The sequence below is a fragment of the Arachis stenosperma genome, chromosome 9 (assembly GCF_014773155.1).
Source record: "Arachis stenosperma cultivar V10309 chromosome 9, arast.V10309.gnm1.PFL2, whole genome shotgun sequence".
Lineage (NCBI taxonomy): Eukaryota > Viridiplantae > Streptophyta > Magnoliopsida > Fabales > Fabaceae > Arachis > Arachis stenosperma.
This window is the reverse complement of record NC_080385.1, coordinates 7,834,400-7,859,706: the sequence shown is the minus strand read 5'-3', so window position 1 is coordinate 7,859,706 and position 25,307 is coordinate 7,834,400. Positions and strand designations below refer to the sequence as shown.

The window sequence follows — 25,307 nt, the reverse complement described above, 5'->3', positions numbered from 1 at the left end:
ACTCTGATATGTATATATATGTGTTCAGTTATATTTCGATTTTACCTGCCCGTTTTACGAATATCCATGCGAGTGTGTCACGATTTTTCTGTTTATCAATTTGATTAGCTTGTTCTTCAATGCTCCTAGATATGATTTCACCCAACTATATCTATGTAGATATCATTTTCTTTTAGAGGTCGTAATACCTTGCCACCTCTGCTTTACGACTTAAGCGTAAGGCCCTGTGTGGTAGGGTGTTACATTATGGTATCAGAGCAGTTCGTTCCTATAGAGCCTGAGGGATGGACTGATTATGCTTCTGGGCATACTCTGGGTGTGTGTATGTGCTATTAGAATATCTGATTGATATATGTGGCATAAACGTTCATGAGCATGCATTTGGAACTTGAAGCATTAGACTTGCGATATTGAGACTGATCAACTTAATATCACTTGTTTGGTGTGTGAAGGGACCAGATGTCGACTCACGGACGCGGTCGCGGCCGAGGTAGAGGTAGGATAGGCACTTTTACTCCTGGCCTGGCAGGGAATGATCCAGTAGACTTCATGGCTGCCCTGGGAAATATGGCTGCGGCTATGCAGGCGACAGCCGAGGCACTAGGTAATCAGATAAACCAGGGTAATCACGGAAACAATAATGATGAGGATGGTCCCATGACACTTGCTACATTTCTGAAAGTTCACCCTCCGACCTTTAGGGGAACCTCAAATCCTACAGATGCAGATAATTGGATTCAAGCTATGGAACGGGCACTGCAGGCTCAGCAGGTTCCTGAGGAGCAATGGGTTGTGTTTGGAACTTATCAGCTGCAAGGTGAGGCTCAGCATTGGTGGCAGGGGACACGACGTATCCTGCAGCCAAATGGCGCTGTGATTCCTTGGGAGGTTTTCCGAACAGAGTTCTATAAAAAATACTTTCCTAATTCAGCCAGAAATGCCAAAGAACTTGAATTGATGCAGTTAAAGCAGGGACAGATGACTGTTGCTGAGTATACTAGCAGGTTTGAGGAGTTATGTCGCTTTTCTCGTATTTGTCAAGGTGCGCCTGATGATTTTGCTGAGTGGAAATGTATTAAGTATGAGGGAGGTCTTCGAAGTGATATTCTGAGCTTCGTTGCACCAATGGAGATCAGAGTGTTTTCAGAACTGGTAAACAAAAGTAGAGTTGCTGAGGATTGTCTGAGAAAGGCGACATCAGATAAGAGTGATCAGCGAATTTTTGTTAGGAAAGATCAGGGAAGGAACTTCGCCCCTAGAGGACAAGATTTTAAGAGAGGCGGTTATACCCCACAACCACATTTGGGTCAGAATAACTTCCAGAGATTCAGTAATAATAACAGCCAGGGAAGAGGCAAAGGAAAGCAAGCTCAGACCCCACCGAATGATTTAACTTGTAGAAGGTGTGGAAAGTACCACCCGAATACTCCGTGCAGGGCTGGTTTAGGTGTATGCTATTACTGTGGTGAAGCTGGGCATTTGTCTTGGAATTGTCCAGAAAAGAAGAAGAATCAAGAAGCTGGAAAGGCACAACGTCAGGGACGCGTGTTTACTATGACAGCGGATGGTGCTGGAACCGCAGATACTCCGATTAGAGGTAATCACGCACTGATAATCGAAATTTCCGACTGCCTTGCGTAGTAAATAGCACGTAGCATTCATTGTAGTACATTACCGAGTTGTGAGCCTTGTGATTTTCAATTGAGCGATCGACTAAAAACCTCCGAATGGTGAGACAGAACGATAGTTGGTCAGCCTAGAAAAGTGACTAAATTCTTAGAGAATAATAATAAGAGTGGCGCAGCAATAGTGGGTTGAATTATTATGAGTATACAACTTAAGTTATACATAAAGAACCGGAAATGTTGAGAGTTGTGCGGGACAGTTACCTGAAACCCAGAGATGGTAAGTTATGAGGAAGAGACATGACATAGGTTGAACTCGTAATTGATAATCGGTTATGTGTCAAGAGAAAGAGTAAGTTGTGATAGATTTAGTGTCAGAGGCTGAACCAGTTTCGATTGAATTACGAAAGGTGACACCATTAGAATCAGCAGAACCTGGGAGCTAGATGAAGCGAGTATTAGAAGCGATGAACCCGTCGTTCCAATACCAACCTGCCTTATAACCTTTCTGCATCGAGTTTATCTTGTATATTCCGCTTTGCGTAGACTTTTAAGCCATAAAAATATCCTGAATTTGCAAACTAAACATGTCAAATCTTACTGTTTTTCTTTGACATGTTTAAGAAGGGAAGTTACGTTAGTATGAGTCTTTTCCATTTTATATCAATTTTCGAGGGCGAAAATTTTTATAAGGTGGATAGGATGTAGCAACCCTCAATTTTAAAAATATAAATATAAATAAGTTATAATTTATTTTATAAAAATTAGAGTTCTTTATTTTAAAAAAAAAAAAAACAAACAAAGAAAAATTAGCCAAGATGGTCATATATATATAAACATATATACGTGAATATCGTAATAGAGGGAGGGGAGAACGTAACGAAGGGAAAAAAAAAACGTAAATTCTTCCAAACTTCCGGCTTCGATTTCTGGAAATCTGTAACTCCAATAAAAAATCTAATCCGGTAAGAGTATTCGTAACCTCCTCTTCTACACGTTGACACCATTCTTGATTAGTGGAAGTTGACAATGACGTAGCTCCTCTTTTCTTTGGATTTGGCTAACGAGAGTTTTAGGAGGCAAAGACGATTCTGGACGTTTTCTTCTTCGATAGCTCGGTCAGAAAGTTTCTCCAGAGTTTTGAATATTTTGATTCCGTACGAAGGTATGGTTTTGGTTTCTCGTAGTTAATGTTAAATGTCACGTGAAAACTTAGGCTAGAAGACCTTAAGATAGGAATGAACTGAGTGAATAATTGATGGTTTGTATATATGGTATAAAATGTGAGGTTTAGCTGTTGTCAATAATTTGCTGTTGAAGTTGGTCGGTTTGAACAAAGATTTAATATTGGTATTTGTTTGATTATGAAATAATTTGTTACTGGAAATGATTTGAGTGACTGAGAGGTGTTTGGTTTGATAGTTGGGACCCTTGAAGGGTGGCAGAAATTTGAGTCTTAGAGGAGATAATGCCAAAATTTCTTTAAGAATTGGAGTTTGATTTGAGGTGGTATTTTAAAAAGAAAGAGATTATTATGTGGCTTGTGTATTTGAGACTATTTGTTGACCCTCTGTCGCAAGATGTGACCGGGCACTTTAACTCCCCGGATTCCTCCATGGGCATGCATATAATATGAATATTGAATATTATTGAGCTTGGAGTTTAACTCCATGGAATACTATACTATTGAGCTTGGAGTGTGACTCCATGGAATATTATATTTGAGCTTGGAGTTTGACTCCATGGAATATTATTGAGCTTGGGGATGCGCGCACAGAGGGACTGTCCAATGGTTAACTACCAGGACTTGTCGGGTTGGCTGTATAACCGACAGATGAGACTCATCAGCCATAGGACAGGCGTACATCATATGCATTTGTTTGTTTGCTTGAGCGTGCATTGTTTTGGTTTGTTTAACTGTTTAATTCCGCTTATCTGCTACTTGTTCTACTTGCTGTAAATGCTTCTCTATCTGTGTTTTCCTTGCTTGAATTATATGTGTATGTTTTTTGGGAAATTCCTCTTGACAAAGGTGTGAGGAGAGAAGGTTGTTCCACCAATGTCTCGGAGGATTGGAGGAGTCAGAAAGTGAAGTATTAAGTTAAAGTTAGATTTAGAACTAGAATACCTTAGACAATTTACCTAACTTCCGGTTTAGTTGAATTCTTAAGCTGAAATTTGAGTGTCGAAGTTTTAGGAATGCCTCTGGCCTTCCCGAGACCTTTTATATTAACTATGCGGGCACCTTTACCATACTGAGAACCTCCGGTTCTCATCCCATACTATGTTGTTGTTTTTCAGATGCAGGTCGAGAGACACCTCGTTGAGCGTTTGGGTATCTTCCTTACGAGCGAAGAACTGTCTTTTGGACTGTCATATTTTGTTTTAGGCTATGTATATATGTTTATAGAATCTCCGCATGTATATTTTGTGTTTTGTCCCTCCTAGAGGTCGACTTGGAGATACAGGGGTTTATTTTGTGGTTTGAGTTTTATTTTGGGTTGTACATATACATAATTATATACTCTGGTCGGCCTTAGCTTCGCAGGTCGAGTCTGGAGCTTGCTATCTGAGTTTTGGAACTCTGATATGTATATATATGTGTTCAGTTATATTTCGATTTTACCTGCCCGTTTTACGAATATCCATGCGAGTGTGTCACGATTTTTCTGTTTATCAATTTGATTAGCTTGTTCTTCAAGGCTCCTAGATATGATTTCACCCAACTATATCTATGTAGATATCATTTTCTTTTAGAGGTCGTAATACCTTGCCACCTCTGCTTTACGACTTAAGCGTAAGGCCCTGTGTGGTAGGGTGTTACACTACAAATCCACGGTCACAAGAGATTCTTGGGGACCAAGTTGCATCTCTATGGTTCAGATTTGGTTGACCATTGGAAAACAATTTCGGTTACTCCTTTGTGGCTTTCGGTCAAGTTGGAAAAGTCAGAAGGAAAGGTTCTACTTTGATGATTGAGAAGAAAAAGTGAGCTTGTGGGTTGGTGAAGCTCAAGGCTCAAGATGTTGACCTTGGAGGAAGAACCAAGGAACATGCAAGGAGATAAAAAGAAGCTTGTTGTTCATTCTGAAGCAAGGAGAGATAATCAGTGAACTTGAGGTGTTTGTTCTGAGAGAGCTCTTTGAAGAAGTTCAACTAACTGGACAGTGTAACCAATTCAAATGTGCATTCCGCCAGTATGAAGAACTAAATCAGAGGCTTGCTAATCTGGTTTTTCACATAGCACAGAAGCTGTTGATGAAGTCAATCTCCTTCATGTTTTTCTGATTGTGATGTACTTTTCTAAGCTTATCTTTCTGTAATTTCTTGAGAGAAAAGGCAAAGTGAGAGAGCTTAAGAAAAAGCCATGAGTGAAAAAGACTGAGAGATACACTTGAGAGAAAAGCCTAGAGTTATTTTCAGATTTCTTTAGGTTGGTTAAGTGTCTTGCATCTCATACCTGTTTGGTATCCCTTTCTTAGTTGGGTTAGCACTAAGAGTAAATAGTTAGGTGTTAGCATAGCCAATGTCAAGTTAGGTTAGAACTTGAGTGTGAAATTGGTGTATGTAATACTCTTAACTATAGTGAAATTCTTCCATATTTGTGGAGGAGACTGGATGTAGGTTGCATAGCACAAAGCAACCGAACCAGGATATATGCTGGTGTTAGCTTTTTTCTTCTCTGTCATGTTCTGTTTTCTGATATTCATGAGACAAAAATAAATTGTCTCATAAATTTCCGCTGCTGAGTTCAAACAGAATCAGATTTGTAACTTTGCTTAAAAAGGGTCAAAACAGCAACTTCAAAGGAAGGCATAGATTCAACCCCCCCTTCTCTAAGTCTACCACAACCTTCAAAATATTTTTGACATCTCTCTAATATTTTATCTAACTTCGCCCCTGATAGGAGGGTCACCGCGACTTAGACTGAGGCAGCGGCGGCAGCTCTGAAGAGAGCTTTGCGGTTTATCTCAACGGGAGAGAGAGAGGAGCTGCACTAGAGTTTGTACTAGGGTTTTCAATTATATAGATTAGACAGAATTGATTTTGAGTTATTTTTAGCTCTATTTTAGTATATTACTAATACAGTAATACTAATAGATGTAAATTTTAATTTTAAATTAGTTCAATTACGATAAAAGTCTAATATAATACTCAAAATATGTTCTACTAGAGTTGTTCTAAATAATTGAGAGTTAGTAATAATTAGTAGTTATAAATTAGTATTTATTATAATAATTGATGAGGGTTTCTATAATACTTATATGGTTTCATACAATAATTATATACACAACTTAAATACAATATCATTTCCTTAATCTCCTCATTGAGTTCTAACATATATTACTGAGTTGAATATTATAACTTACATTGAATCAGTACATGATTCTTGGACACTGCTAGTTCTACTACTGCCATGTTCAAATGCGCTAGATGTATCATCAAACAAACTTAAGTCTGAGTAGCGTCTGCTTTGATGCTTCTCTCTTATACTCACCAACTCCTTTAGAACCACTTGCATGCTGGGCCTTTCTTTTGCATGAATTCTCAAACACTTTGCTGCAAGTAGAGCAACTTGGATGATTTCCCCCTCATTTTCTTTATTCACAATCCCAGTTTCAAGAATATCAACCAAGCTATTCTTTTCCAAGGTTAAGATGAACTGCTTAGCAAGAAGGGGAAATCCCCCTTCTGGTTTCTCAACATAAATTTGTTTCGCCCCTGCTATTATCAATTCTGCTAGCACAACACCAAAACTATACACATCACTTTTCACAGTAAGGTAGTTTGTGTGAAAATACTCTGGGTCCAAATAATAAAGATCTAATCCAATTTCATGCATCGAACTCAAACTTACATTCGTACAAAAATCAAGCAATAATTTGGCAGTATAAGTGTCATCAAGGAGAATGTTGGCACTTGAAACATTTGAATGGATAATTGGTATTCTGGTACCTGAGTGCAAATAATCTAGAGCTGTAGCTGCCTCTATTGCTATCTGTAGACGAGTTTTCCATGAGAAGTTGATGTTGTTTCGCTTGTGAAGCTTGTCAAAAAGGGTACCATTATTGAAAAATTCATAAACCAGTAAAGGAACTTCACTCTCTAAACAATAACCCAAGATGGGGACCACATTCCTATGCCTGATTTGTTCTAGAAGAACCAACTTATTCAAGAATTCCTCAATTCGGCTCTGATCTATTTCCCTGAAGCTGAACTTCTTGATAGCAACATTAACATCAAGCATGTTATTGGACAAAATTCCTCTGAAAACCGTACTATTATATCCTTCACTAATGATTTGTTTTTTATCATAGTTGTTGGTGGCCTTGCTGAGTTGCTTTGCAGTGAAGATTTTAGCAGACGGGAAGGAAAACTTTTGTTCAACGAACATGTCTTTCAATTTGAATGGTTTCCATTTTCGATGCATCAGGTACACACTGGAAATTCCCACAATCAAGGTCAAAAGTCCAACGCCTACCCCTGCAAACAAATATATACATGGTGATGGTTGAGACGATGGGAAGCTTGTCAGAAAAGAATATTAAGAACTGTAGACATGTTCATCCTATCTAAAGTTGATATTTGTGAACCATTAATTAATAATTTAGTTAATAATTTTAAATAATTTAATATTTTTAAATATTAATTTTACATAAATATAATTGTATGTAAATTTTTATATATATATTTTATATAAAAATAACAATTAAAATTTATTAGATAGTGTAATGCATATATTGCACTTATCTCAACATATTATGGATTATACACTTTTCAATTAAATTTCTATGTTAGTACACCTACCTCCTTTGCATTTCACCGTCAGAAACATTTACCTCCACGTCTTCGATAATAGCATCACTTCTAACTCCGACAATGTCCACCACATTTTCAAGATTAAGTTCCACAACTACTCCAAGGACACACCTTTTTTCACTCTCTAACAAGCAATATAGATTGTTGGACATTAGGACATCATGAGAAGATTCTCCTTCAACATCAGATCATATGCAAATTTTCATTTAGAATGGATTTCGAGTGCTTCATTCCTTCTCTCTCGTAATCCAAGATGGCAGACAGTTTGAACCTCGCATTGAAGTTATCAGTACAGCAAGCAATTTCGTTGTCACTGCTTATATAGAAATTGAAGCAATTACTCAACATTGGTTCGGAGAAGAAGCTGAAGGAAACTATCGGAGTGGTAGACAATATGGCCATGGAGATGATAGGACAGAAGAGGAGAAAAATGGTGACGACGACGGGTCTTAACAAATGAGATTTGTTGTCTATATTTATGGGATCCATCGAAGACAACAAGTACTTCAAAGACATAATCATTAGTTTTTTTTGTATGAATTGGTTGAAAACAAGTTGAGGATTTTTCTTCTTGTGAATATTAAAGTTGCAAAGTGTGCATTGTGTAGTTTGAAGTTGTAATATTAGAGTGTTAAAATTATGTAAGATATGATGAAAATTGAGAGAGAACAGTGTCGTTTCAGGGACCATTTTGTCCCGTTAGAATTGTCAGAGACCATTTTGTCTTCTGTTAAAGTTGACGGAATAAAGGACCTAAGTGACTAACGAAATTAATTGTTAAGGACCAATTAAGTAATTAATTTTAATTAAAAACTAAAGTGCCTGGTTCAAAATTTTTTAAAAACTAAAATAGATAAATACTCAAAAAATATTATGAACCTACATAAATTTATTGTCTTTATAATATTTTTTTTAACCTATATAAATGATTGTAGAATTTTATTTAAAAATAAATATTTATCATGAAGTTAAAATTATAAATTATACTTTGTTTGAGCGTTAATAAATATATTATTTTTATATTTACTTGTCACATCAATTATTAATTTAAATTCAACTCATTTATCAAAAACAAATAAAAAAATAACTTTTTTATTTATTATCAAAACAATTCTACTTATGTAAATATATATATATATATATAAAAAAGTAAGTATATCGACTAAATTTTTTATTATATTATTATCATTGTATTATATTATAAAATTTATTATAGTATCATTTTTTATATTAATAAATAATTTTGATAACTAATTTTAGTATATGTCATTGTGTCATTCACTCAATGTAATATGAAAATATTTTACCGTGAATACCAAGAAAGAGTGAATTGAGCTAATTGTTTACCAATTATTGCACCCTTGGTTACAAGGCTTCGGTGGCATCCTTTACCTTCTCTCTTTCCATCTCCAGACTCCCCGGTAGGACAAAAGCACTCGAATGACCCTTCAGTTTCGCGACAATAATGTTCACTGATGCAGTTATGCATGTTATAGTTCTTGCATTCCTGAATATCTGCAAGGGCGGTGCGCCATCATTTTGGTTTTTCAATCCATTAAATGTTAAAAAAAAATTATAAATATCAAATAACAATAATATATTATCAATAAATATTATTATTTTAAACAAATATTTACTCAACAATAATTTGCATATAAATTTACATACAAAAAAATATAATTTATAAAATATTTATTAAATTTATGCATATAAGTTAATACAATTTATACTTATATTTAAGGTTAAATTTCTAAAATAGGAGCTAAAAATTTATTTCGTTTTGGATCTTTTTTTGCTACAAAATAGTTCCAAAAGTTTAACTAAATTTTAAAATTATTTTTTTTTATCAATTTTTTATTTTTATTCCAAAAATACCCTTAACTGAAAAGAAAAAAAAAAAAAAAAAAAAAAACGGGCTAAGGGAAAGGAGGAGAGTATCAGCTCGAGGGGGATTGGGTGTTGGTTCAGGGAAAAGAGAGGCAAGGGAAGGGAACGGGAAGGAGAAGAGCCACCACCGCTGCTCTTCGCTGTCGTCACTACCGCTCCTGCTCTTCATCGTTCAGTCCTTGCCGCTGGATCTCACCGTTTGGGTGGACGTCGCTGCTCCTCGCCCTCACCGACGTCATCGCCTCGCCTTCGCCGTCATCGTCGCCTCGCCATCGCCCTCGTCTCGCCGCACTTCCTCCTTCCCGTCGTACCTCGTTTCGCCGCACCTTTTTTTCGCCGTTGCACCTTGTCTCGTCATTTGTTTTGGTAATTATATTTATGAATTTTTTGTTTTTGTAATTGAAGATGAATTTAGGAATTTTTTTATTATTGTAATTGCATATGAGTTTTGTTAATGAAAGAGGGAGAATTTTAATTTTGAATTTCGTTGATAATTGGGTTTTGAGTTTTGTTGTTCTTTTTATGATTCCATTATCATTGTTGTTGTTGTTCTTCTTCTTCTTATATTTTTTCTTATGATTTCATTATTGTTCTTCTGATGATGACCATGATGATAATGGTGGTGGTAGTGGTGGATTTTGGTTTAGCTTTGGTTTCTTTTTTTTTTGTTAATTTTAGAGAAGTTCTGATAATGATGATGATGATGACTATGATGATAATGGTGGTGGTGGTGGATTCTAGTTCAGCTTGGACTTTTATTCTGTTTATGGTTGACGTTGGTTGATTTTGGGAAAGAAGGGGGAAGAGTATTTTCCTGCGAACGACGATTTTAAAACTTAGTTAAAACTTTGGGATCATTTTGTAGCGAAAAAAAAGTTGGGGACTAAATAAATTTTCAGTTCTTACTTTAGAGACCAAAATCATACTTAACCCTTATATTTATTAAAATTTATACACATAAATTAATAAAATTTATTTATTAAAAATAATTTAATATTTAAATTAGTCAAATACCTACCAAATTTACTAAAAAGTGCTCTCCTAATTTTTTTGGCACCTACTCAAATTAAGATGTTAAAAATATTTTTTATGAAGATTCTTATATTAAAAATGTATTTTATTTGTTTAGGCACATACATTTTAAAAAAAATAATAGTTTTGTAGTACATCAAAATCAAACTATATCATTCATAATCTAATGATAAAAAAGAAGTATCTTTATCTAAAGATAATTATAAAATCTTCATAGTAGTATCTATTTTTTTTTTTTTTTTTGGATACTATCATAAAAATTTTACTATTGTCTTCATATGAAAATGCTTCTTTTTTACCATTAGATAATAAAATATATGGTTTGATTTTGATGTGTTACAAGAATGTTATTTTTTTTAAAGTGTAGTTAAACAAATAAAGTATACTTTTAACATAAAAATCTTTATAAAAAAATATTTCTAACATTTTCATTTGAGTAGTTACTTTTTTTTTTTTTTTTTTTATCAAAATAAACATAGTACCTCGGCAGCCGTCGGGATGGTAGGGGTTTCCCTCAAAGCCTTTGTTACATCTGCATCGGTGACCATATCCACTCTTGAAATCCTCGCAACTGCTATTACCGCTGCATATATACTCAGACATGTTGTGGCGGGAAACTTCACAGCCGTATTCTCCAACGCTCCAATCAACAACCATGGGAACCCTCTCCAACGATACCCCCTTCATCAAATGACTCACCGAAAATTTGTAGATACCCTTTTTCGCTATAAAGGAGTAGCTGCAGTTGTTGAATCCCCATGATCTATTGAAATTGGAGAAGCTATGTGCTTCTATGCTCATATTATTACTATTATTGCTCTTCGTTGCAAAAGGAATGTCCACCTTACAGCACCCTATCCCCGTACAACTCCCATCGTTTTGCACATCAGCCATGCTGTTGCACCTTGTTAAGCACCCTGCTGTGTTCCCTACGCTGCCATGAATATTGTTGATGAACCCATAAGTGTCACACCCTACACTTATGAAGCTGTTTTCTCCCTTAGAAATCGCGAACGCCCGGCTTTCTATAGGAAGCCTGGCTTCGTTGCCATGCTTCCTTTCACTGATGTAATCATCTCTACATACCTTCGAAGTCAAAGCCGGCACGTACAGTTGACCTTTGAGGAAGATGTTCCATATTTTTAGGTCAACGCCTTGGAGATACAAAGTTGAGTTGTCTTTGCAGAAAAGTTCCAAATTTTGGTGCAAAAAACAGCTTTTACTGGTGATTGATGAAACTCCTATGCCAAACGGGTATGGAATTGAGACATCCCCACATGTTTCGGTGCAGCCAGGAAGGGCTTGGGTAGCTGCGGCTACTATCTTTGCTAGAACAATTACCATCCCAAACACCAACCGTATTTCAAGTTCCATTACGTTAAGAAATAATTAACCGTTCTAACATATCCGATGTGTCTTGAGTAGAAGGTGGTTTAATTTGTTTTTGAGTAAGGCTTTAATTTCGTTTAACTTTCTCATCCGGTTTGAGTTGATCTGGAAGGAGGACTTACTAGTATAAAATAAGACAATAAAAAGGGAAGAAATTGCCTTGTCCTTTCTCTTTTTGTTTTTTTATTTATTCACTTTTTCCACAAGCGTTTGATAACTGATTTGCTTCGTTATTTCCTTGTGTTTACTGATTTACTCAGCTTTCCGCGTTTCTGAATTCTGCAAGAACTTGCTACAACAGTCAACAGGAGACTCCGAGTAGGGTTGGATATTTTTTTTATGGTAAAAACTCATGTCAGATTTCACGTGAAGTTGATATTTGAGAGTTGTTAGATAAAGTTAAATAGTCAAATCATCTAACGGCTCTCAACTATCAACTTCATGTGAAGTTGACTGTTGACTGCACCTAAGTTTTTATTTTTTTATTATTTTTTATTTTATCAGTTACAAAAAGAGTCCAAAAATTAAAAACGAAGCATATGTTTTTATCATTTTTTTTACATGTATCCCAGCTATCAGCATGTACTCTATTATATAATGAGAGGTAAAAAATAATTATCTTTTATATCGATTATATAAATAATTATAATAAAAACAGCTGCAACTTAAATAAATGTGTAAACTATTGGCAAAATGTTTTTATTAACTTTTTATTTTAGATAATTTTTTATCCTTAATGTTAATATTATTTTTTTATACAGTTATAAATAAACTAAAAGAAATCATACTTACACTATATTTGACCTAATTTAATTTCTTTCTTATATTATAGTACTTAAATATAGCATAATATATCACGATTAAAATTTTTTATAATTTATTATTAAAATTTGTCTCTCTCTAAATTATTTTAAATATGAAAAAAAACAAAAATAAAAGAAAGAAAATGGTCATAAGTGTTAAATAGATCTATTATGATTGAAAATATTTTTTTTTACCTTTTCTCATTCTTTTTTAATTTTATCTCTTTTTTAAATAACTTAATAAAAATAGATTAATATTTAAAATAATTAATATTTAAAATTTTGAAAAATAATATACATTTAGTAAAATAACATGTTTTTAATATAGTGAAAAAAATTGGATTAATAAACAAGTACTATATATGTACAAAAAAAACAAAACTAAATTACAAAATAGTTTTATCTTATATAATAATAAATTAATAATAAATTATTAGTAATATCCCTGTAAAATAAATAGACAAATAAAGTACTATATCGTGCCAAAAAAAGTCATCTATCTTGAAAAAACGAAAAAGTGGAAAAAAAACAATAACAAAGAGAGATAAAATGATCAATAAAAATTGGTTAATAGTTAGAAAAAAAATTGTAATTTTCTCATTCTTTCTGTGGGCTAAGGAAACAATTTGTCTCTTTTTTATGGTGCTCTCCAAAAAAAATATTGTAATTCTCAATCTTATCTTTTTAATTATTTTACTATATATCTTAATAGTAAAAAAGAATGAAATATAAGTGTACCAAAAAAGTATTGTGGTAAATGTGAAAACCTTCCTATATAATGATAGGTAAAAAATAATTATTTTTTATATTAACTATATAAATAATTATAATAAAAACAGCTCCAACTTAAATAAATGTGTAAACTATTTTATATTTTTATCAAAATTAAATTAAGTATTTTTTGAGATATATGAATATAATTTGAGAGAAAATATTTTTTAAAGTTAGTTTTATAGTGTCCATTATTTAGTATTTAATTTATATTTTATAACAAATTTTAAATATTTAAAATTTATTAATTTTATATTTTTAAATTAAATATTAACCATTTAATTTTTTATAATTAGATACTAAATTTTTAAACATCACAGCAAATAATTTTTTAAGTTAATAAACATTTGCTTTTAGAAAAAAAATTAATTGAAAAAATATTTGCTGAATACATAAACAAAAGATAATTACTATAGTGTCTATACTCTATATGTAACTGTCTAATTTATTAAAATAAATTATTTTTAAATATTTAATATTTATCAAAATTCAAATTTATGGCAAAGTCAAAGGCACCAAAAAATTTGTCTAAACAATAATCAGCGCACTGGCGAGCATGATGATATATATATATATATATAGCAGAAGAACTGCAGAAGCCTGGTTTCTATCTATTTTTGGGTTGACCTCAGTCCTCAGAAATCGGAATCATGTCTTCCTCCTCCAACAGAAAGCACGATGTTTTCCTTAGCTTCAGAGGTGAAGACACACGTGTCGGCTTCACAAGCCATCTGCACAGTGCACTTGACAGGCACCAAATCCACACATACGTCGATTATAATCTCACAAAGGGAGAACGAGTTTGGCCCAAACTATCCGAAGCTATCGAGGGCTCACGTGTCGCCATCGTGGTTTTCTCTGAGAATTATGCCTCTTCAAAATGGTGTCTGGAAGAGCTGGCTAAAATAATGGAGTGCAGAAAATTAGAGGGACTTGTAGTGATACCTGTGTTCTACGAGACTGATCCTTCGGACATAAGGAACCAAACAGGGACTTACGACAAAGCGTTGGCGAAGCTTGAGAGAGATCTTGGGAGTGCCCTCAGATTAAAGGTGCATAAGTGGAAGGCTGCTCTCACTGAAGCTGCCAACTTATGTGGATGGGACTCTCGCACACACAGGTAACTGTTTTCTATTTTCATCTTTCAATGAGAAGGGTTTAAAAAAAAAAAAAAGTGTTTGTTATGAATAGGATAGGGGGTATATAATTGAGGTGCCAATACTTACTGACAAAAATGGAAGATTCTAAAATAGGAGTGAGGTGTTCATATAGTAGAAAATACTAAAATCTATTGTGCTGTTGTATGTTTGTCATTTTGCGATTGAAGAAAGTAAACAGTACAATTAATTTACTAATTTTAGGATGTTATTTTTAAGGCTGTTTGTATAGAATTTAGAAAGACTCTAGAGTGTTGAGATTATTCTAGATGATTTCAGAAGGTTCTAAAATACTTGGAAGACTTTGAAAGATTTTAGAATGTCGCAAAAGCCTGTGGGGGATCATAGAGCATTTTAGAAGAATATGAATATGTCTAGAAGTATAAAGAGTGGTATAAAGTAATTTAAAAGTATTTAGAAACATATGACAGGTTAGATATTATAATGAAAGTTCTGGATGATTGATTTAGACGGTTGATTAGATTTAATCATAACTGTTCATAGGGTGAAAACTTTGAGTTTGGAGTGCAAATCATTTGTAACAAACGCTTGCATAGTGATGTGCTCTTTCTACCAAAACTTCCTTGTGTTCTTGGATTCTCTTGTCCTTAGCTTTCTTGCCAAGTGTTGAGGGTTAGGGACTTAGGGTGACCTTGTCTTTGCTAAAGTGATTGAGTGAGTCCAAGTATCAACACGATGGTCTTGGAGTATGTTAAAGGCAGTGACATTTAAGTGTTTACCTTTTCTTCTTTAAAATTGTCTTTATTTAAGTTCATAACAATTTAACAATAAGCCTACATAGACAGGGCTTTTGCTTCCAGCTTAAATTACCTTTGTAGTGTTTTATAAGTACTATAAAGTATAAACATTAAAAGAACTTAGAAGTTACATATTTATAAATTCTAATAGAAAGACTAGTCGGGACTTTTCCAGCTTAACCCAAATCTTGGGTTTAAACTCTAATTGTTCAGTTGTGTTAAAACTTAAAATCTTACTCAAATAAATAAATATATATATATATATATCTTAAAGAGAAAGTTTGACTGTCTAAGACTCTAAGTTTTACTGTTTTCTTTTTCTTTTGTTTATTCTTTCATATGGTAGGGACAATTCTCAACTTATTCAGAACATTGTTAATGACGTTCTGCAAAAATTGTACCTGAGATACCCTAATGAAATAGAAGGACTCATTGGAAATGACAAAGCCAGGACAGACATTGAATCATTATTGGAAAAAGTTCGAGTAATTGGAATATGGGGCATGGGGGGTATAGGCAAGACAACCATTGCAAAAGCTGTGTTTGCCAAACACTTTCCTCAACATGAAAGTTCATGCTTCTTGGCCAATGTAAGAGAAGAATGGACAAAGCTTGGACCAACACATTTACGTGATAAGCTTCTCTATGACATACTGAAGGAACATATTCCCTCATCTAATGTTGTAGGATCCACATTCATCAAGCGCAGGGTCCTTAGTAAAAAGGTCCTCATTGTTCTTGATGATGTGGATAGTATTGAGCAATTAGAGTATTTGTGTGGAGATCATGGTGACCTTGGACCAGATAGCAGACTCATTATAACAACAAGAGATAGACAGATGCTTGTGGGAAGAGTTGATGAAATATATGAACTCAAAGGATTGAACTTTCAAGAATCTCTAACTCTTTTTTCCTTGAATGCATTCAAGGTAAAGTACCCTGAAGAGGGATATAAACATCTCTCAGAAAGGGTAGTTGATTATGCCAGTGGAGTTCCGTTAGCTCTAAAGGTTTTGGGTTCATATCTTTATAAGAAGAGTAGAGAGTTTTGGGAAAATGCATTGAAAAAACTCAGAGATTATCCTAATTTGAAAATTCAAAGTGTGTTAAAAGTGAGCTATGATGGATTAGACGAGCTAGAGAAAGACATATTTCTAGATATTGCATTCTTTTTCAAGGGAAAAGATAAAGATTATGTCATAAAGATATTAGATGCTTGTGATTTCTACACGGCACTTGGAATAGATGTTCTTGTGAATAAAGCTCTTTTAACAGTATCTTATAAAAATAGACTTCAAATGCATGACTTGCTAGAGGAAATGGGTTTGGATATAGTTCGTCATGAATGTGAGAAAGACCCTGGAAGATGCAGTCGACTGCGAAATATTAAAGAAGTTTATGATGTCCTTAAAAATAACAAGGTAAAGGTAAACATAAACCTTTTATCTGATTTTTTTATATAGAAATTTGGCTATTAATTTGTTGTTGTTTTGGTTTCATGTCTTTTTCAGGGGACTGACAGAATTCAAGGCATAGCATTAGATTTATCTGAAGTTCAAGATTTGTACTTGGAGGCTGATACATTTAGCATGATGATCAATTTAAGATTCCTTAGATTCCATCTTCCTTCGGGTAGGAGATCAGCTGATGTGTTCCACCCTAAAGCCCTCAAGTCATTTTCTGATAAATTGAGGTACTTTGAGTGGCATGGATACCCCTTTAAGTCTCTTCCACCTAATTTCTGTGCTAAGTTGCTTGTTGAGATTCACATGCCGCGGAGCAATGTTAAAGAACTTTGGCAGGGGATTCAAGTATGTATATGTGAATGTATGCTTTTATATTTGACATTATTGAATTACCATGGTTTCTCATTTTGAATTGACACTTTGATAGGACCTTGTGAATTTGGAGGGCATTGATCTGAGTGAATGCAAACAACTGATAAAGCTTCCAGATTTATCCAGGGCATCGAAGCTTAAATGGTTGTGTCTCACAGGCTGCGAAAATTTGTGTGTTGTTCATCCATCTGTTTTGGGTTTGGATACACTTGTGACTTTGATATTAGATGGATGCAAAAAATTGAAGAGCCTTAAAGGTGAAAAGCATTTACCATCTTTGGAGAAGATCAGTGTCAATGACTGCTCAAGTCTCAGGGAATTTTCGGTGTCATCGGATTTAATTGAAAGGCTGGATTTGAGTAACACCGGAATCCAAATGTTGCACTCATCAATCGGGCATCTACACAAACTTGTGTGGCTCAATCTAGAAGGTCTAAGACTTAAGAATCTTCCAAATGGGTTATCTTCCTTGAGATTTCTTGAGGAGCTTAGGATTTCTAACTGCATACAAGTAATTGACAAACAAAAACTCCATATCTTATGTGATGGCTTAGAATCTTTGAAAATACTGCATTTGAAGTATTGTGACAAATTGTCTGAACTACCTGATAACATCGATCGCTTATCAAAGTTAAATGAATTAAGACTAGATGGAAGCAGTGTGGAGAGGCTGCCGACAAGCATCAAGAATCTTCAACAACTAGAGATTCTGTCCTTAAAGAATTGTAGGAAGCTCCGGTTTCTAGCAGAGCTTCCACCATTCATCAAAGAGTTTTGTGCTGATAACTGCACATCATTGGTGGCAGTATCCACTTTGGCGAGTTTTGCAGCAAAAATGAAGGGAAAGAAGAAACTCATTTCATTCAAGAATTGCATGAAACTGGATAGACGCTCACACCAGCGCATTATAGAAGCAGCACAATTAATAATGATGAGTGCTTCATATTATGATGTAATATTAAGGTGGTACAGTGCAGATGCACAAAACTACAACTGTAACAATGTTGAAGTTTGTTTAGTAGGAAGCAATATCCCAAAGCAGTTCAAATATCGAACAACATCCTCCTCCATTGCCATTCTACTTCCAACGCAATACAACATGCCAGGTTTCATTTACTCTCTGGTTCTTTCTCCATCTCATGGAATGAAGAAGCATGGAGTTAAAATCCAATGCCAATGTTACTTGGCAGATGGTAAAGAGGTTGGGAATACAAGTACACTGCATTACAATGCCATCAGGGATTTGAATTCAGATCACATTTTTGCATGGTATGATCCACTCCATTGGGACAGCATTTGCAGATGTCGCGGGCAAAAAGTGTGGTTTGAATTCAGTGCCACAATTGATAACAACAATGAACATCATGATGGCCTAGTCAATGTGAAAGAGTGTGGGGTGCACCCAGTATTTTCAGGCCTTGTGAGTGTTCTACAGGGAGTGGAATTGGACTTGGAGTTGAAAGTGGACTTTGGGGTGAAGATGAATTTGGCAATTGACATTATGAATCACAAAGATGTGGATGAGTACAAACTATTGGTTGCCTTGGAGAATGGATTGGAGTTGGATGATCAACTGAAAATGGATTTTGAATCGCGAAGTAGAGCAATGCTAATGCTAATAGGGAAGGAAAGCAGCGGCACGGAAACTAAGTTACCCGCTCAAGAATGTGATTCAAGTGAAAAATGTTCATGTTCATGTGACTGCCTACTAGGTATGAAGAATAAAAACACTCACAATTTCAATAAACACATTGTTTTACACAGAACTTTACTGTGAGGGACTTTTTATTGAGAGTTAATCTTTCTCAATTTTCTTTTTCTATATTTTATGTAATAAGGCATTTGTATTTTTATTTGAGCAGATGTCCTTGGGTACTTATGGAGATTAATCAGGATTTTGAATGGTGACACTGCATTAATCATGATCATGATCTCAGGAATATCTGCTGTAATGGCTTTAATTTTGTAAGAGAAGTTGAAAAAACAAAGAGAAGACAAGGCAACTCCAGTTACCTAGTAGCTTGAAGATGAGAAGGTATTGTTGTTTCTCTTCAGGTTTTGTTTGTGCCTCTGAATTTTTGTTTTTGCTTGCTTTTTTTTAGTCCTATTTTTACTTGGCAATTATTCTCTCTCAAATAGTCAAATCTCAATTTATAGTTGATTTGGATTACAAGTTTTAGTTACGGTTGCAATTGTTGTCAACCAAGCTTGTAAGCTCAATGTTAATATGCAGTGCAACTGCAAGCAAGACTATTGACAGATCCAAACAGAAATGCAGATGACTCAGCGTCGAGATGTCGGCTTGGTTATCTGTGTTTTCTAGTTTGATACATATCTTTTATAAAATAAATAGTAACTCATTTTCTTGGCATCTTCTTTTCTTTTCTTTTCTGGATTGGTAATTCTTTTTGCTTTTTACTTTTTGGTTAATAGGTACCTTACAAATCAAGGAGCAGAGATTCACCTTCAAAGGAAGAAGCAGGGGCATTTTGATTAGTGAGACTACTGGTTTTCTCAAGTTTCCATAAGATCAAAGAAATCAAGCTCAACTCTGTGTTTGGTTGTTTGAGGACTGTTTGTTTTTAAGGTAAGATCACAGATTTGTCTCTTGTGAATGAAAAGAAATGAAAATGGTACTGAGAGAGTTTTATTTGTATCAATTAATAGGATCTTCAGATACTGATGATTAAGAGCTTGTTTAGACACCATTTAATATGAGAAGAATTCTATTTCCTTTAAAAAAAGAATTTATTTCTATTTGAAATTTAATTCCATGATTTAGAATAACTATAATATATTAATATAATAGAATTCAAATTTAAAGAGAATGAGAGTTGATTTAGAAATCAGACCCTTCTGGTCTACTTTATAAATGAAGGAAAGATGAAAATTAAAATTCTCAAAAGAATTCAAATAAATTATTTTTAGTTGTTCCGAAGTAAAAAAAAAAAAGAATTCAATTCTCGAGTGAATTCTAATTCTTAGCCTTCCAAACAAGCTTTAAGTCTTGTAAACTACCCAAATATAGGAAAGCTTTGAGCAGTCTTTTAAAATAATATGTTTTCCTAACATGTCCTCTAACCTAATAAGTTAAACAGAAAAAAAAATACTTTTTTTTTTTAAAAAAAGGTCTTTATTTTGTCTTACTGCATTAGTGTATTCAGATATTCTGTGAATAAAAAATTAAATAAATTCTGTCCTAACATAAATATATCTTACCTATTTTTCTATATATGTATAATTTTTCAAATATGTTTCTATTTCTTAATGTCTCTTTAGTTCCACACCTCTGTAATGAAATGATCCTAATTGTTGTTCGAATTCATAAATTGGTGTAAATGTCACGTCATTTTCGTGTATATTAAGCATAATAAATTGTCGTAAATTACCATTCGCATCAATAATTTCTTTACCGCAATCCACAAAATAGTAATAATAATAGTGAATCAGTGGTGCAATTTAAAAAAATAATTAATATGATAAAAGGAAACCTTTGTCAACACTCAACAGAATGGAACGATATCATTGCTCTCGTTGGCTAGACAAATTAGGGGGACAGGAAACGAAACTCTCATCAACATAAAAATTATAAATTTAAAATAAAAACTACCCAAATACAAGTAACTCGTTTCTAGTGTATTCGATCATTTTAAAAGGGTTCTTGTCAAATGATCTCTGGCTGTAGCCCATGCTTGAGTTAGTGTCTACAAAATAGATCAAATAATATGCGGTCTGTTATTCTAGAGAAAAAAAAATGCACAACCAAATTGGGGTTCACAAAAATTTCACTTATTGTATGTTTGAGGTTCAGAAAGTAATGTAGGTTTGGACTTAGGGATGAAAATTAAACAAACATTACTTTAATTTTAGCAACACTTAAGTCACCATAGCTACCATAGGGATGAAAATTAAACAAACATTACTCTAAATATATCATTTCTCTTGGTACCTTTAATTATTTATTATTGCAGAACCATACTATAGATTTAAGTTCTTTTAAATTTTTTTATTTTCTATTTTTGAATTTCAGACCTTCTAACAGGATTTAGACCATATCAAGTTTAATAACATGTCAAGATTAATAGTTATAAAAGCCTATAACAGGCCTGGCCTAAAAAAAAGTAAGGCCTGATCTTGCCCTGTTTCTAACCCTATAATTTGACTACTCTAGCAAACTTTGGTTTATATTGTCAAAAATGTTTTTTGTGCCTTAAATATGTGAGATTAGCTTTTATGCACTATTATCAGTTGCAAAAGAATTTATGCTCTATGCCGTTACATAGACAAAGTAGTTTTCTTTTTATATGATAGCATGATTAGATGTTAGCATACAAGAGAATAGAAATTAAACTCAATGTGCAGTCAAAAGGAGTACAACTTGGTGACAGTAACTGAAGTGAGATGAAAGAGAAATGCATTACCTGCTCAGACAAGGGAGCATCCGCATCCAAGCTACTGGATGTCACTTTTTCAGCAATAAGAGCTCCATTTGTTTCAAGTATGATCCTTCAAGGGCAAAAAACAAATAACTATTAGAAACATAGATTACTAAGGAGTAAGGACCTCGTTGGTTCACGCGAATATTGCTGATTTCATTTCTTATTCACTTTAAATTACAAGAATGGACACTTTGTTTTAACATTTCTTGGTTTTAGGATTTTGTAAAGGAAATAGTAAGAACATTAAAAAACTTGTTTTTTACTATTTCCTTTATAAGATCCTAACCCAGAAAATCAGATGCACCATTTATGTGATTAAAAATGAAATGAAAATACAAACATGTTTTCTAAAGCCAGGTTGTAAACTTTATTGGGAAAGAATTTGTGGCAAAGAAATATATACACACCCTCCATCAACAATTTCATCAAGACATAAAAGAATTAGATCCAAGTTCTCAAGTGCCTCTCTCTTGTCAACATTGCTCCTGTGAGAAGACATTTAAAGGGATAAAAGAAACAGAGGATGAAGAGTATATGGCAAAATAAATTCACATCATTGGTTTCAATTTAAATAGGAAAATACAACAAAGAATACCTTAACAAAAGGGTGACCGCGTCAAAGAAACCCTGAAGAACCGACGCTAAAATGAGCTCATTTTCATCATCACCACCAGTGACAAAGAAATGCAGGTCTTGTACAAACTTGTAGATAATGATATTGTTCTCTAGTAGTGTTACCTCAGCTGCGGATGATTGTAAACAACATTATCAGCTTCTAAAGCAAAATATTTCCATGAGAAAGTTAGTGGATAACATCAAGGACACTAATAATTAGAGTTGAACTTCTGTTGACAGCATTTGGATTGTTGGAAGACTTATATTCAAACATAACTAAGGTCATTACTCATTAGTGATATTCATATCATTAGTCAGTATAATAGAGAATTGATATCACTGTTAGTGTCTCGATAACTACCCTTTTCGATAAATATCTACTATGAGATCTCACATGCGTGCAGTTAAACAATGGGGCTTCGAACTATTAATTTCTTTTCCTTTTAATTTTTTTTAGCTAATATACTAACAAATAGCAAGGATGTTGAAAATTTATGCTTAACTACTTACACACTTGATAAATTGTCTACTCCAAGGTCGAAGATTATGGCCAACTAACAAGTGAGTGCAAAAAACTAATTCTGAAGTGAAAGTAAATGGAATCTATAAGCAGAATGGCTACTGAAAAACAGTTTTAAGGACAAACATGCATAGTTGAATAACCTCTTCAAAAAACTACATATCTGTTGCATCAAGAATAATTTTAGATAATAGATAGATGATAGATCGATATAGCCACCCCCGTGGCACTAAAACCCAATAGAAATTAAGTGACTTCTTATTATATATCTCCAAGCTCTTTTGCTCACCTTCTGTACGCGCATTTGTTTTAACAGTCTTGCTGAATACAAACTTCTCAAAAGCTAACTTTGCATTGTTTGTTGGCCAGTCATCAGAGTAATACTTGACTGCCACACGCTTCCCTTCAGAGTCTAGAAGAAGAATGTTCTTCACTGAAGGACACATGCCCTATAGATGAAAAACAAAGCAATAAATCAAAAAGAAAGCAAAGAGAGGCAAAATTGACAAAATAAAATCAAAGGGCAGGTAAAAAGGGTCTGTGAAAATTAGCTTATTCAATTTCACAGCATTCATAGGAAAATCAAACTTCTGTACTCAACACTTTCCTGTTAAAAGTCCACTATATTTCAATATCTATGGCATTTGAACTTGTAAAAGCCACAAAAACCCCAAAAGTCACAAACAAGGATTTCAATGTAGGAACCATAGCACATATAAAGAGTATTAACTTCAATTATCGGTTTAATCACTAGACCAAAGTAATCAAAGTTGAGAGTTCATCTAAACTCATGGAACTTAGGCAAACTTGAATTATGAGCTCAACTCAAACTCTATTTGGAGATCCAAACTTGGAATCTCCTAAAGTTCAACTCGAGAGTGTGAAAACCTTGCATCACACTATAATGCTTTTAAAATAATAATGATAATAGTAATAATAATGAAAGAATCTCTTCCATTAGAATGATTCATGGTTCCACAAACTGATGAATACCCAGCTACAAATTAGTACATTGGTGCCAGATAAGTTTATTAAGCGAAGCACCACAAATGAACACTCGTACTCATTGTTCTGAACAGATCTGATATTAGAACAAAGAGAAAGATATGATTTGAACAGCTAATCACAGGAATAGAACTTCAAACTCCAAATCACCCGGTTATCTAACAAATAATAACAAATCAGGAACGTCATGAAAACGCAAATCTGAGAATCATTGACACAAGCTACACTATGATTCATGAGCACACAAGATCCACTGCAACATAAAAAGATCAAATCTTCACTCAGCTCATTTCTTCATAAACCTAATAATTATTTAGCTAGATTGTGATTTGTGCACATAACAAGATATTGATACTATATCCGATGCACTGAAGTTGAAGTGACAAAAAATGTTGCAGAGAGAGAGAGAGAGAGAGAGAGGCTTACATGAGACGCCATATCTGAGAAGAGAGAGAAGAGACTCGAAGAGAAGAGAAAAGAAAAGAAGGAGATTCAGCAACTGCAGTGTACGTTGAAGATCTGCGAACTCAACAGGATGACTCTCTTCTCTTCAGTTTTCATCTTTCCATTGTCCCTGGGGGAAGGGTAATTCGGTAAATATCAATAATGCCACATTTGTATTTTTTCCTTCTTCGTTTATTATAATCCAAATTTAAAAAAAATAATCTGCTAGATAGATTAATATTTTTTAATATGATCATAAAAGAAATAAAAATCCAAAATTTATTAATTTGTTTGTTACTAACAAGTTATTTTTTAAGAAATTTTGTACTTCACACCTTTTATTTTTGTTTTCTCGAGCACATTAATTAACTCTCACCTAAGTAACTAAACCTTTTTTTTTGCCAAATAAGTAAAATATAACCAACATTTATAAGGAAATGCAACATATAATTTAAGTTTATTTTTTAAGTTATAATTTATAAAAGGATAATGTTATAGAACCAGTATAATTAATTATTTTTAGTCAACAATTAGTCTATAATACATTAATACTTAAAAGTATTGACTAAAATCATAGTGTTATACCACTAAATTAAAAGTTTTTTGGACGGATGACCAATATAAATTAGAATTATTAATTTTTAAATTTTTTTTCTTTATAAAATATGCTTTTAAATAAATTTGTGGACTTATCTAACTTTTAAACAAATTTGATTCAATCTAAAAAAAGATCTACCATAAATAATAAACCTAGATTTAGACCATATTTACAATATGGGTTAAGTTCATTTGAGTTAAATCTCAGCTCAATCCAACTTATTTTTCATCCCTACAAATAAGCATTTAGCTATTAGTAATCTTGAGTTTGAATAATCTATGAAATTAATACATATTAGAAGAGAGAGTTACATTTTTTTCTATTATTAGTTAAATGAGTCTAAATATCGATAACAAAAACAAAAATACAAGTTAATTTTGTTCACTTAAATTATTATACAAGTTTGTAATATACCAACTTTACAAAAATACTATCTCAACAACAAAAATAATCATCAAATTAATTATTATATATTTATATAAATATATATAATTTAATTTATTTTTAATATATATTCTATATTAATTATTAATTTAGTGGTTGATATACAACTAACATCATCCCCAACTTTAATATGGAGTTGAATTCTCATATAACCTTAATTGT

General features: G+C 33.4%; 4 protein-coding genes across 6 annotated transcripts; 2 read left to right on the top strand and 2 right to left on the bottom strand.

Annotated features, from left to right (window-relative positions):
* The first annotated feature begins 459 nt into the window (after nucleotides 1-459).
* LOC130948983 (uncharacterized) lies at nucleotides 460-1,641 on the top strand. The gene has a single exon (XM_057877829.1). It carries the CDS (start codon nucleotides 460-462, stop codon nucleotides 1,639-1,641), a length of 1,182 nt encoding a protein of 393 aa, XP_057733812.1.
* A 4,237-nt stretch (nucleotides 1,642-5,878) lies between these two features.
* LOC130950555 (wall-associated receptor kinase 3-like) lies at nucleotides 5,879-11,883 on the bottom strand. 3 transcript variants are annotated; one of them, XM_057879085.1, is made up of 4 exons: nucleotides 10,847-11,883; nucleotides 8,793-8,960; nucleotides 6,582-7,109; nucleotides 5,879-6,362 (listed from the first exon to the last, which is right to left on the bottom strand). In XM_057879085.1, exons 1-4 carry the CDS (start codon nucleotides 11,736-11,738, stop codon nucleotides 5,992-5,994), a joined length of 1,959 nt encoding a protein of 652 aa, XP_057735068.1. In that variant the 5' UTR covers nucleotides 11,739-11,883; the 3' UTR covers nucleotides 5,879-5,991. The 3 variants fall into 3 exon arrangements, with proteins under 3 accessions (XP_057735068.1, XP_057735066.1, XP_057735067.1); XM_057879083.1 differs by having other exon boundaries at nucleotides 5,879-7,109; XM_057879084.1 differs by having other exon boundaries at nucleotides 5,879-7,109; nucleotides 8,838-8,960.
* A 2,032-nt stretch (nucleotides 11,884-13,915) lies between these two features.
* LOC130950553 (disease resistance protein RPV1-like) lies at nucleotides 13,916-19,797 on the top strand. The gene is made up of 6 exons (XM_057879082.1): nucleotides 13,916-14,447; nucleotides 15,589-16,663; nucleotides 16,754-17,053; nucleotides 17,136-18,792; nucleotides 18,943-19,115; nucleotides 19,514-19,797. The coding sequence occupies exons 1-5, from the start codon at nucleotides 13,978-13,980 to the stop codon at nucleotides 19,047-19,049; spliced, it is 3,609 nt and encodes a 1,202-aa protein (XP_057735065.1). The 5' UTR covers nucleotides 13,916-13,977; the 3' UTR covers nucleotides 19,050-19,115; nucleotides 19,514-19,797.
* Nucleotides 19,798-20,538: 741 nt separating this feature from the next.
* LOC130948012 (coatomer subunit zeta-2-like) lies at nucleotides 20,539-24,263 on the bottom strand. Its single transcript, XM_057876725.1, has 6 exons — nucleotides 24,086-24,263; nucleotides 22,944-23,103; nucleotides 22,115-22,262; nucleotides 21,927-22,004; nucleotides 21,502-21,586; nucleotides 20,539-20,784 (listed from the first exon to the last, which is right to left on the bottom strand). The coding sequence occupies exons 1-6, from the start codon at nucleotides 24,095-24,097 to the stop codon at nucleotides 20,725-20,727; spliced, it is 543 nt and encodes a 180-aa protein (XP_057732708.1). The 5' UTR covers nucleotides 24,098-24,263; the 3' UTR covers nucleotides 20,539-20,724.
* Nucleotides 24,264-25,307: the final 1,044 nt, after the last annotated feature.

Coding starts and splice junctions, on each gene's coding strand:
- LOC130948983 (XM_057877829.1), top strand. CDS start 460: ATGTCGACTCACGGACGCGGTCGCGGCCGAGGTAGAGGTAGGATAGGC.
- LOC130950555 (XM_057879083.1), bottom strand. CDS start 11,738: ATGGAACTTGAAATACGGTTGGTGTTTGGGATGGTAATTGTTCTAGCA. Junction 8,961..10,846: donor CCATCCCGACGGCTGCCGAG/GTACTATGTTTA, acceptor CCGCCCTTGCAG/ATATTCAGGAATGCAAGAAC. Junction 7,110..8,792: donor AACCAAGGGTGCAATAATTG/GTAAACAATTAG, acceptor ATTTGTTTGCAG/GGGTAGGCGTTGGACTTTTG.
- LOC130950553 (XM_057879082.1), top strand. CDS start 13,978: ATGTCTTCCTCCTCCAACAGAAAGCACGATGTTTTCCTTAGCTTCAGA. Junction 16,664..16,753: donor ATGTCCTTAAAAATAACAAG/GTAAAGGTAAAC, acceptor TGTCTTTTTCAG/GGGACTGACAGAATTCAAGG. Junction 18,793..18,942: donor TTCATGTGACTGCCTACTAG/GTATGAAGAATA, acceptor TTATTTGAGCAG/ATGTCCTTGGGTACTTATGG.
- LOC130948012 (XM_057876725.1), bottom strand. Junction 22,005..22,114: donor GCGGTCACCCTTTTGTTAAG/GTATTCTTTGTT, acceptor GTCTTCTCACAG/GAGCAATGTTGACAAGAGAG. Junction 21,587..21,926: donor GATGAAATTGTTGATGGAGG/GTGTGTATATAT, acceptor TTGCCCTTGAAG/GATCATACTTGAAACAAATG.